This window comes from Acyrthosiphon pisum, chromosome A1 (genome assembly GCF_005508785.2).
Source record: "Acyrthosiphon pisum isolate AL4f chromosome A1, pea_aphid_22Mar2018_4r6ur, whole genome shotgun sequence".
Taxonomy (NCBI): Eukaryota; Metazoa; Arthropoda; class Insecta; order Hemiptera; family Aphididae; genus Acyrthosiphon; species Acyrthosiphon pisum.
In genome coordinates this window covers 116,366,826-116,379,676 of record NC_042494.1, presented here as the reverse complement: position 1 = coordinate 116,379,676, position 12,851 = coordinate 116,366,826, and the positions used below count along the sequence as shown (strand labels likewise).

Below are 12,851 nucleotides of genomic sequence, written 5' to 3'. Positions count from 1 at the left end.
CCATTTTAAGCTTAAAAAGGATAATGTGACAGTAGGTTTTTGGTCTGTAACATTTTTCATTCTATTAAGTAGGTACAACTATCAATAAATAAATAGATATGAGCCATTTAACCATCTGACTTTAAGAAACTAATGTGAATAAGTAAAAGTAATATACTAAATAATTAATTTTAGAGTATACTTACTGTGATTTTTTGCATTTCTATCAAATATTGAAATTTTATATTAAATACATTAATTCTATTTTTTATGCGTATACTAATATTTTCAACAATTATTATTACACATTACTTAATTTAGTTGAAATAAGACTGAAAATAACTTAAATTTGAAATTAATCTAAAATAGTTATTGAACTTTAAAATAACAGAAATACAATTATTTTTAACAATAAACAGGGTACAATTTGATTTATTTTTTCGATTTGTGAAATATTATAAACAAGGCTAGTCGCTAGTGGTTGTTAATTCCACGTTAATATGGACATATCTAAATCCGGCCCAGGTTCGCTGTTACTGCATGTTTATGCTCTTAAAAGTTAAAACCAAAAACACAACACAAATATTTATACTAACTGTTAATTTTACTTTAAAAATATAATATGTGAATAATGGTATATTCATATTTAAAGTTTAAACATTACTGATAAAACCTGTTCTTATAAAACTGAACCAAATATGTTTGTGCAAGATTATAAAACAACGCACAAATCACCTACTTATTTATGTTTTTCTCTACATATTAGTTATTGTGTTTTTATATAAAACGAAACAAAAACAAATTATTACGTTTATTTTTTTTACAGATTAAACTGTACTATATATATTGGAGTTCAAATAATATACAATTTTTATCATTATTGACTATTGTATTAGTATAGCTTATATAAAATTAAAACTGTTACTCCTGAAACATTGTTATTTGGAATACATCAACTCGGTCGGAATCACAACTCTTCTCATTCTAGTTATTCTTATTCTCTTATAAAGCATTATTCACTATTGCCGTGAAATCCCGGAGATTTCCTGATGCACAATTAATACACAATGGACGTATAACTAGGACAAATAGGTAGGTACACATGGAGTCGGGTTCTTAGTAAAATAAATTATTAAACTTTACTTATACTACAAATACAAAGTAATAGATTACTTATATGACTATATTTAACAGTGATGAGATAGCTGCAATGATACAATGTATGTATCAGTAGCAGTACCTAATCCTCTTTTAAATATAGTACAATAGTATTTAGTATTAATTACTTGTATTTTTAAATAACAGTCTAAAATATTTCCTTGTCTACCTTTAAGCACCTGTGAATATAATTGTATGCATTATGATTTATGCTGATGGTATCGCTTAAATTTCAGACGTAGGCACCTGAAGTATGATAAATAATATTGGATACTCATTATTTTGGATTAATTAGATCAAATTATTACGTATAAAGTATCGGTTGACGGTTATGTTGGTTACTTTAAAATTAAATTGTTGATATTTCATAGTACAAAATCTGTTTTTGAGAAAATCAATTTTGGTTTTTGGTGCAACTCTAAAACAAATGACCACGTAGGTCGTCAAATTTTGACTGAATATTTATATTAGCATTTTCTATACACCATAATATCATATTTTTCCAAATATTTTTTGAGCTGTTTATGGACATTTTTAGTTTCCATTTTTTTAAAATTTTTTTTTATATATATATCAATAAAATTTTATTTGTTGGTTAAAAAGGTTGAAAATTTAATAAAAGGTTCCTATTATATTTTTCAAAGGCAGATGAAAAAAATTAAAAATCCAGTCACAATTTTTTTTTATAAGCATATTAAGTTCAAATATTGACAAAATACGTAAAAATTATCAAAATTGGGAAATTATTTTGAGTTAAAAATTCATGAAAAATTTTCTTTTTAAATCTAAGATTTTAAAATGTAATACAAGATTCCTCAAAGGTTTGTCTACCTTTTTCAAAAAAAAAAAAAAATGTCTACAAGAAAGTCAAATTAAATTTTTTATGAGCGTTTGAAATTCATATTTTTACAACATTTGATATTCACTCGATTTCTCATGTTACGATTTTCTTATTTTCTAGTAATTAAAAAAGGAATGACTGTAGATATTTGAAAATTTCACTGAATGTTTATATTAGCATTTTCTATACACGATAAAATTTTAAAAATAATTTGACTCTTTTAAGCTGTACGAGCTGTTAACGGATATTGTCAGTTTTCAATTTTGTTAGTTTTTTTTTTCTATAAATATCAATAAAGTTTTATTTGTTGGGCCCAAAAGTGTAAATATTTAATACAACGGTTCCTGATATATTGTTACATAGCAGTTGAAAAATATTAAAAATACATATGCACAATTTTTTTTATAAGCATTTAAAGATCGAATTTTGACAAAATTTATCAAATTTTAATTTGAATAATTATTTTGTAGTTAAAAATGTATAAAATGTTCAACTTTTGTATCTAAGAATTGAAAATTTAAAACAAGATTCCACGTAAGTTATTAATTCTGTTACCAAAAAATCTAAAAAATACATAAACTGTGCTTTATTTTTATAGTCATTTTAAGTACAAATTTGGACGAAATTACATATTAAAAACCTAGAATAACTATTTTTGTTATTTTGTTGTGATTGTATAATATTATTCTTGGGTATACTTGAAACTTCTAAAGTATACTATTATATATCTATGATAGTACCACGGTTTGTTGTTGATGTATAATGCGTTATCTGATTGATATTGTGATATGATTAATTTTGAATTTATTATTAATACCTATTATAGGTCAATTTTTTTTTAATACTATAGATAAGTATACCTATAATAGGTATGTCTAATACCTATACTGACAAACCGTCTCCACTCAAAATCGTTTTTCTTATCTAGTGATATTATATCATTGAATTCAAATTTAATACTATCCATTATACAGTGACCCACTTGTAACCTACTGTACAGCAGAGCGACATCCACTTACCCACCTTTTTTAAGTTTAAAACCATTATTATAATACTTGAATTTCAAAACAAAATTTCACCAATTTAAATGTAATAAAAAAAAAATTCTTTTGAAAATGTGTGTTAGTCTAGCTATTTTATCTTATATTGTCTCATAATAAATAATACAATGTTTTTATTTTGCTTAGAGAATCTTAAAGAAAATATTGAACATTTGGAAAATCAAAACTTAACTTTGAAACTTAATATAGAAACAAAAGATACAATAAATTCCAAGGTTGATTATTTAAAAATTTATAAATTTATTATATGTTTATAGTCCGGCTTAAAGTTATTTAATACTGATTATAGCTAACTAAAGAGCTGGAAACAATTCAAATTAATATGAAAACTCTTGAAGAACAACTTACTAACCTCTCACGTAATAATGGTTCAAGGCAATATGATACAAATGTGGACTGTATAGTAAACGATTTGAAAAAAAAGCATAAACAAGAAGTAGTTAATTTACAGAACCAATACAAAAGTGTTATAGAACAAATACGTTTTAAAGTATAGTTAGTTGTACGGTTAAAAGTGTATTACTTTATTTAATATTGTATTTTTTTGTAGGATCGTCATTGTACATTGTTAACAAACGAGCTAAAAAAACTGCAACAAGAGCACCATTGCATTATATCAGAAAATAATGATTTGATTTGTAATCTAAAAAAAGAATTAAATGCAGCACAACAAAATAAACTATCAATTTCCAATAACTATGATCACATTTTAAATTTAAACAGTCAACTTATCGAATGTTCGAAACAAAATCAACAGCTAAATAATACATTGCAAAGGCTAACAGTAAGTAAAAATAAGTTATTAAATAATAATTAATAATATAAATTTTACTCTAAAGTTTTTGTGTTTAGGTTGAAAATGAAAAACTTCATACTAATTTGAATGGTTCACATGTTAGCAATGACTTACATAATATTAATGATGGAAGTCAATTAGAAGATTATCAGAAGAGTTTAGAATTGTTACAAAAACAAAGAGACGATGTAAAAAATTTAACAGAAATGTTAAGTGTTAAAAATAGAAGTATTGCTGAATTGGAAAAGAAAGAAATAACATACCAACATTGTATACGTAAAATACAGGTATAAGTACAGTTAATATTATGGTTTACCCAAATAAATTAAAGCTCAATTAAAATTAAAATATATGTATATTATTTATATATTATTATAATTATTTATAATAATATAAATTAATGTTTCAGTTAGAATTAGAGAAATATTCTCATGATAAAAGCCAAATTGGTGAACATTCTAATGATTGTGAAACACTTCGAAATGCTTTAGAATTACAACTAGAAGATACCATGTGTAAGTTAATTCGAACAGAAGAAATGGCTACTCTTTCAAAACAAATGATTGATGATAAGCTAATAAACAATAATTCAATTGAAGAATATATGCATTACCATCAATCATCATTGGAAAATATTTCAAAACAAAAGGATGAAGAAATAGAGAAACTTAAGTATGTTTCAAAGTTATATGACGGATACATTTTTTAAACTTAAAACAGTTAAACTGTATAAAAAACAAAAATAATAGAACTCTTGATCTTATATTTACTGATATCCAATATTCAATTGTTTTTAAAGGATGCTCCTTAGTTCCTTTGACTGATGATCTCCATCCTCCATTAGACTTTACTTGTAACCTTGATCAATTATTCATTAATAAAAGTAGTAATGACTTACCTTTTTATAATTTTATTAAATGCAATTTTTAAAGGTTATCAAACATTGATTGTAATCAATCATTAAGTATAGACTTCACTGTAAATACATTTTATGATATTATAAATCATTTTATTGAATTGTTTGTCCCAAAATACAGAGTATTTAATTATCAAAATCCCGTTCAGGTGTAATCCAGAATTACTTAGATTAGTTCACTTAAAAAAATTAGTACATAAAAAATGTAAAATTAGTGAGGTATAATCCGATTATATAGTAGTGTTTTCAAACCTTCGTAAAGAATGTAAAATATTGTTGTTACTTTGTAATTCCAATTCCATTCTTAAATTATATAATAACATTTTGACTAATATTAAACCATTTTGGAATTACATTAGAAAGCTTAAATCTAATAAATATTATGACCTAATACTCCTGAAAATATGTTGTATAATAATATTAATGTCTGTAGTTTTGATGAGTCCGCTCAATTATTCGCTCAATTCTTTTCCAGTATAATCTACCTCACATACTAATATAAATATGAGTTATGACACTGCAAAATATATAAGTTCTAATTTAAATCTATCTTCGTGGTATATTAGTGAGGAAGAAATGTTTGATGCTTTGCATTCGTTTAACGCATATAGTAGTGTGATTTCTGATGACGTGCTTTCTATTATATTAAAGGAATGCAAAAGTATTACTAAACCGCTGAATAAACTATTTAATTTTTCTCTGTCAATGGGCACCTTTCCAATATGTTGGAAAAAATCTTATATTGTTCCTATTTTTAAAAGTGGCGATAAGAGTAATGTTATTAATTATAGACCGATTTCTAAATTCTCAATTATCCCAAAACTATTTGAGTTGATTATTAAGAAAAAGCTATTTAAATTATTGTCTAATTATATCTGTCTTAACCAATATGGTTTTCGCCTAAAAAATCTGTTTTCATGAACTTACTCACTCATCACACTGATTTAATCCCATCAATTTAAAACGGATGTTAAATTGATACAGTTTAAACTGATTTTAGTAAAGCTTTTGACAGAGTAAACCATGATTTTATTATAATCAAGCTTCAAAGATTTTGTCTGCACAGTAATTTCTTTAATTAGTTAAATTTATACCTTATTGGTAGGAGCCAGTCAGTTAACACGTTGAGCTCCGCTAGAAATTTCGAAGCATAGCCCGGGTCGCCGCACCAAAAATATGTTTTTACGGAAAAAATAAATAAAAATTAACAAAAATAAAAACCAATTATATTGTTAGCTTCTTGAGACAGTACCTGATCGCCTACAATATATTTCAAACGTTATCTCATCGCTATCAAAATTATGATTCATAAAAGCGAATTAATATTTGTCGACGGGTAGTCGACACCGGCGACCCGCGAAATGTTACCGATGTCGACTACCCGTCGACCGTGGCATTGAACGTGTTAAATTATCACATTCAATTTCAAAAGTTACTTATGTTTGGTCTGGAGTACCTCAGGGCTCGCACTTGGGGCCTTTATTGTTCATTCTTTTCATTAATGATTTACCATCTGTTATTCATATGTCAGTTAATGTGTTAATGTTTGCCAACGACACTTTTATTCAATTATTAATAATGAAGACTATGCAATTAATCTCCTAGAGAATTTAGATAGGTTTAGCACATGATGTCACGAACATTTATTACTAGTAAATATTGGTAAATGCAATGCTATCTCTTTTACTAAAAAAAATATCATTTAGTTTTTAAATATAAAATTAATAATATTATTATTAATTGAGTGGATTTAGTTAGAAATTGAAATGTTCTTTTTCCTGTACTTTGTCTTTTTCTTTCAATACTAACATAGTTAATAAAGCATTTAAAATGCTTGGTTTCATATTATGGAATACTAGAGAATTTAAAATTATTCAAGCATTAAAAACGCTCTATTGCTCACTTGTTAGATCTAATTTAAAGTTTAGATCATTGATATGGGATCATAATTTGACCGATAAACTGGTTCACAATGTTCAATATAAATTCCTAAAATCAATTGCTTTCTCTAGATACAGTCTACAGTTCTCTAGAGACTCAATGTCATCAGTAGCAGACTCTATTTACTCAACCATGTGAGGTTAGACGTAAGTTATCCTAGTAGTCCCGATTCGTTAAGCAAGATCAGTATTTCAACTCATTCAATTAAAAACTCAAATTTATTTTTTGTGCCTTTTTAAAAAAAAAAAAACTTGTACCGATTCTTTTTTCCCGAAAGCTCTTATGCTATTTTAATAATGTTGTTTTGTTTTATGTGTTGTGGATGTATTAGAATGAAAGCTTTGACATTTTCAAATTAAACCATTTATTATACTTTTCACAATATTTTGTTCAGTACCTACTTAAATTAAGCCAAAATTATATACCTATTGTATAAATAATTTTTTTTTTGTTTTTGACTGTTCAGATTACTATTATATCTTTCTTTGTTAAACGTCTTTTCCCCTAAAAAATTTAAAAATACATAAATAAATAGTTAAAAATACTTATTTTAATGTTTATAATTGGAATTTATAGAAATCGAATGGAAGAATATGTAAAAGAAATTGATGAACTAAAACAACTCTATGTTAAAGTATGTTCAGAAAAGGAACATAGTTTAAATGAAAAAGAAAGATTAGAAAAACGTTTTGATGAATTATCTTCTCAATTTGAAACATTAGATAAACAATATGGTACCATAGTGAAAGGTATGTATTAATTGTCATATGAAAAACATTAGAACTCAAAATCTTAAACTTTTGTAGAAAAAGAAGAATTGGCTATCACTTTAACTGGTATTAAAAAAGAAATGAGTGCTGATCAAGATTCTTTTCAAAAACAATCAGTAAGCTTTTAAATTATTAGTTTTATCAAATTGAAAAAATTTGATTTGATCACCATTTAGGTATCAATATGCATTTAATAAAATGGTTTTGTTTTTTTAAGTTGATAAAAGAAATTGAAGATTTAAAAAATGAGTTATTGGTGCATAAACGTCAAAAAGAGATGATTGCTAAATTAAAAATTGATTTGATTCAATCTAAAGAAAGAGTATTGTCCTTGGAACAACGATTACAATCAGAGTGTGATTCGAAAGTGGCTACTTATTTTGAACAGTTAGAAAATTTAAAAAAACAGTATGAAGAAAAGGTAATAAAATATAGTAATGAATTTGTATTTATTCATGCTCCACATGTATTTAAAATTCAAAGTTGTATATTATGTTTTAAAACATTTAGGTTGATGAATTAAAACAAGCAAAAGATATAATTTGTAAGTTGACCAATTCTGATTTACAAACGTCTTCTAAAGTAAACAATGATGAAAAAACTTTAAGGTCGAAGTTATCAGATTATGAAAATTCATTGTCTAATATAGAAAGGAAACACAAACTTGCAATGAATGAAATGACATTCAAATACAAAAATGAATTAGACGAGTTAGAGATGATTTACAATAAAAAATTTAGTATGTACAAAATTCAAAATTATTAAAAAAGTTAAATTAAAAGTTTCCAAATTTTATATTATCACTGTTTAGATGAGGAAAAAGTTGCATTTGGTAAAATAATTGAAGAGCTTAAGAGTAAACATAAAATTGAAATAGAAACATTAAACACTGTAGCAAAACAGAATGCAGACGAATATGCAAACCAGGAAATGATACAAATTGTTGCTCATCATAAACAGCAATTTGAAAAAGCTAGAGAGATTGTAACTTTAAAAAACAACCTCGTGAGAATACATTTGCCTAATGTTAATTTTTTACCTCTATGTTCTGTAAATAATTCATTATGCTTTATAAAATAGATAAAAGAACTTGAAATTAAATTGGAAAACGCCAAAACAGAAATTTCAAATCAGGCTCGTCAGTATGAACAATTTAAAGAAATGCACTCTACTTCAACAAATATGAATAAGCTCAAACAACAAATTGAGGAGGAAAGATCAAAATTTGCACAAATAATGACCAATTGGTCCCAAGAGGTGACTTTAAATATAAATAGTGAATTCGTATACTTTATAGTATTGTGTTTATTCTTTATATTATAAACTTTTAAATATATTTGAATTATATTTTGGAGAATACTGTTAATTATTATATTCTATGTTTTAATTAGATGCGCCAAATGAAAGATAAATTATCTACAACAGTATCCGAATGGAAAAAGTTACAGGCAAAGTATGCCAAAGTAAAACATGCTGCATTGGGTTATAAACATGCCAACCAAAAACAACATCAAATTTACAATGAATTATTGGTAAATTGTGTTCGTTTCCTTGATGAACTCAAAACTAAAACTGATGAGCTTTTGACACACAGAGAAAATGAAATCCAACAAGCACTCGAGGAATTTGAAAATGATTGCAAACAAAGACGCTTAGCATTCAGTAATGTTAATAAATTATCAAGTTTTAACACTAGTTGATCTTTTGTGAAAACAGTTATTCTGTATAAAGGATTTTATGTTTTTTTTATTTACTAACCTTTATGTTCATATTTTTTTTAATATTACATTTTTAAAATTATTTTTATTAAACTTTTTTTTTTACTTTTATAAATAAAATTCAATTTTTAATGTTGTTTATTGAACACACCTGCAAACCTCAGTAATGTCTAATAATAATAAAAAAAAAAAAGTAGGTTTTTAGTCATTGTAATGTATGTGTTATATTTGAATTGAACAATCAGTGTAAAATCTTTACATGCAAAAAAACGTTACAGAATAGAGACGTGGTAAATACTATTTGTAAGGATATTTTAAAATGAACTTACAAATATAAAATAAGTACTATCAGTAATTTATTTTCTTATTAATGATATGGTGTGTGTGGCTAGTTTTTCCAATTTATTATTTTATATTATCTCATTAATTTTTCTAATATTATCTTATAAGTCGGTTGCACGTATAGGTACCATCAGTGTTGGGTAGTAACGTAATGCAAATTACAAATTACTTTTGCAGTATGCCAGTATTGCTATAGTAATTTCATTATATTTTATTTAAATTAATGGAATTGTAATGAAATTACTTTTTAAAAGTAATTTCTATGGAGCAACATTTTATTTTCCAATTATTATTTATTTAAATAATTTATGAATAAGAATTAATAAATTTGAGAAAAATTAAAAATCAATAAAATGTATTTACGATCCCAAAAGTTTTTTTAATAGATAATAATCAATAATATTATTATTTATTAAAGTTCCCAGGAATTAATACTTATACATTTTGTTTATGTATAACATTAAGTCATTAACAATGTATTATGGACTTCTTATTTGTTAAGGAATGATTTTGTTCTTATTTTTTTAAAAAAGACATTATTTGTAACCCCCTACTTTTTGAATGAAAAAGTAAAGTAACGTGTTAAAAATAATTTAGTGTAATGGGAATGTAATTTAAATAAAAAAAAAATTATATAACGAGTAACATTATCGTATTATTTTTTAAAAGTAATTTACCCTACACTGAGTACCATAATGAATAGGTTCTTGGTATAAATAGCAGTAAATATTTTGAAAATTTCACTGTGTTTAGTTAATAATGCAGTGTAGAAAAGTTTCAAGTCCCTAGTTCCCTACAAATAATTTTAGTTGAATCGATAGACCTTATACCTTAGTTTAAGGTCTATGGTTTAATCCATGGACTTATCTTTATATCTAAGGGCCGGTTGCACAAAAAAAAATCTATTGATCGTATAACTTATTGGCTCTATAGGTTTTATCGGTTTGATAAAATATTTTATTGATATATAATTATTAAAAATCGTTGCCATAGATATATGTTTAATAATATATATCTATGATCGTTGCACAAAATTTGTTAATCATTAATTCTTATATTATTATATTTTGAGCCACATACCATAATGGTTCAGAGTGGTTCAATTATTTAACGTTATGGTTCATTAATATTTTGCACGGTTTAAGATAGTACTATAGTATATAGTACTAGGGCACTATAGATACTATAGATACTATAGATACTATAGATTCTATGTAGAGCATAGACCTTATACTAATAGACGGAACATCCAGGCGGGATGCGGGTGGGTGGTGCGGTCTACGCTACAGTGATATATATATATTATATACAGTAATATACAGAGTATTGTATCATCTAATGCGCATGTGCGGTGTACGGTGTACTACCTTGATCAGCGCCGTCACGCTTGGACACCGGAACTACTACCACGTACCGTCTATTAGTATAAGGTCTATGATGTATTGATGTAGAGCCTTAATAGTACTCACGGCTATAGATAGTACTATCTTTAATCGTGATAGTACTATAGTACTATCTTAAACCGTGATATTTTGATAATATTGTTCTGTGATAATATAAAGATGTTGATAACAGAAGATATGTTGATAAGGTTTCATTAATATTATTTTATTGAACCAATAAAACTTATTGGACCAATAACTATTTACTTACTATTTACTTACTTACTATTTACTTACTTACTATTATTGAACCAATATAGTTTTGTGCAACCGGCCCTTAGTCTATGGTTGAATTGCACATATTATGATAACCTTCAACCACAAAAAAAAAAAAAAAAGGTTCGATAAAATTTCATAATTACAGCCACCTGGCCACTTACCAACAATGTAATAGGATCTGAATATTGATAATTTTTAATTTAAATTAACCCAGAAATTATAATTTATAATAATAATTACCTACCCAATACTAAACCACAAATAAATACTCAATAGGTACCTCCACCCAACCACCTGCCGACAAAAAAAGTAAAGTGTAGGGATTTAACTGTATCTCACTTTGTATCTGAAGGTAGATTAGTAGTTAGTAGTTACCTACCACGATTTATGATAGTAGAACTTTTAGTAGTATTTATTTTGTCATGGTAGTTACCTAATTAAATTATTAAATAAAATATATTTAATTACTTTACCCTGAACAATTTTAGTTTTATATTGCTTCTTTTCTTGCAGAGTAGGTACCCCAAAATATAGGATCCAACATTTTAATGAAACACAATAGGTAGGTATTTAAATGCAATTACTTATAATAATGATATTTATGATATTGTATTGCCGTGAATATTTGTGTTTTTTTTTTTTTTATTAATATAAAGTTTTCCTGACATTCGACATCATCTAAACTTAGGTGTAAAGAATTAATTATTTTTTAACATTTATAAATTAGATCACAATTATGGTATAAATAGTTAAAACTATGGTTTAAAATATACTGAATAGTATAAGATTGACATTGAAAGATAATAAAAATGATAAAATATAAGACAATATTTACATAATACAATAGTAGGTAGATTAAAGATTTAGGACGTCGTGTAGACGGCCGCGTTGGAGTCTGCGACTGTTTGGACGGGTGAATCGCTGAAGCCTGAAGTGCTGTGGACCACTTACTTTAGATAATTTGTTAAAGAAGCTTACCGATAATTCTTTTATGTAGTTTTTGATAGTAGGAATTTTGAAATCTGTGTGCAGTGCGTCATTTCGGACAAACCATGAGGCATTTGAAATTACGCGTAGGACTTTTGATTGTAATACTTGCATTTTGTGTATATGAGTTGTAGCACATTGACCCCAGACCGGGGCTTCATATAAAATTAAAGGGCGAATTATTTGTTTATATAATAATAGTGAGCATTTCCAGTTCAATGAAGTTTGCCGATTTATGAGTGGATATATTATTTTTAAGCGTTGGTATCCTTGCTGTATTTTCGATGATATATGAGGATTCCAAGTGAGTTTTTTATCTAATAAAACTCCAAGATATTTAATATTGTGATACCAAGCTAAACTTTATTGTATTATAGTATTTGGGTCTTCGTAACGTGAATAATAGGACTGCTGAGCTTTTTGATGGGTTGAGTGCAATTTTCCAACTTTGTGCCCACTTTTGAACTGCGTCGGGATGAGTTTGAATATTATCTATTACCTTATATATATTATCAGAGCTAGAATATATTACACTATCATCCGCGTATAGAGCTATTTCCGTGTTCATTGTTGTGGGGAAGTCAGAGATGTACAAATTGAAAAGTATTGGGGACAGTTTTGATCCCTGTGGTACCCCAGCATTAATATATGAGATATCCGAATTTGTGTCTTCTATTTGGA

At 26.2% G+C, this 12,851-nt stretch overlaps 1 protein-coding gene across 1 annotated transcript in view; it reads left to right on the top strand.

The window, feature by feature from the left end:
- The window catches only part of LOC100570154 (putative leucine-rich repeat-containing protein DDB_G0290503), a 15,543-nt gene extending 6,008 nt beyond the window's left edge, over positions 1–9,535 (top strand). The window contains exons 6-17 of the mRNA XM_003243971.4: positions 3,166–3,254; positions 3,329–3,529; positions 3,590–3,823; positions 3,892–4,122; positions 4,245–4,507; positions 7,269–7,441; positions 7,499–7,578; positions 7,680–7,883; positions 7,973–8,201; positions 8,274–8,467; positions 8,543–8,719; positions 8,854–9,535. Of these exons, the coding sequence (XP_003244019.1) occupies positions 3,166–3,254; positions 3,329–3,529; positions 3,590–3,823; positions 3,892–4,122; positions 4,245–4,507; positions 7,269–7,441; positions 7,499–7,578; positions 7,680–7,883; positions 7,973–8,201; positions 8,274–8,467; positions 8,543–8,719; positions 8,854–9,162 (2,384 nt within the window). The 3' untranslated portion in view covers positions 9,163–9,535. The remainder of the gene's footprint in view (positions 1–3,165; positions 3,255–3,328; positions 3,530–3,589; positions 3,824–3,891; positions 4,123–4,244; positions 4,508–7,268; positions 7,442–7,498; positions 7,579–7,679; positions 7,884–7,972; positions 8,202–8,273; positions 8,468–8,542; positions 8,720–8,853) is intronic.
- Positions 9,536–12,851: the final 3,316 nt, after the last annotated feature.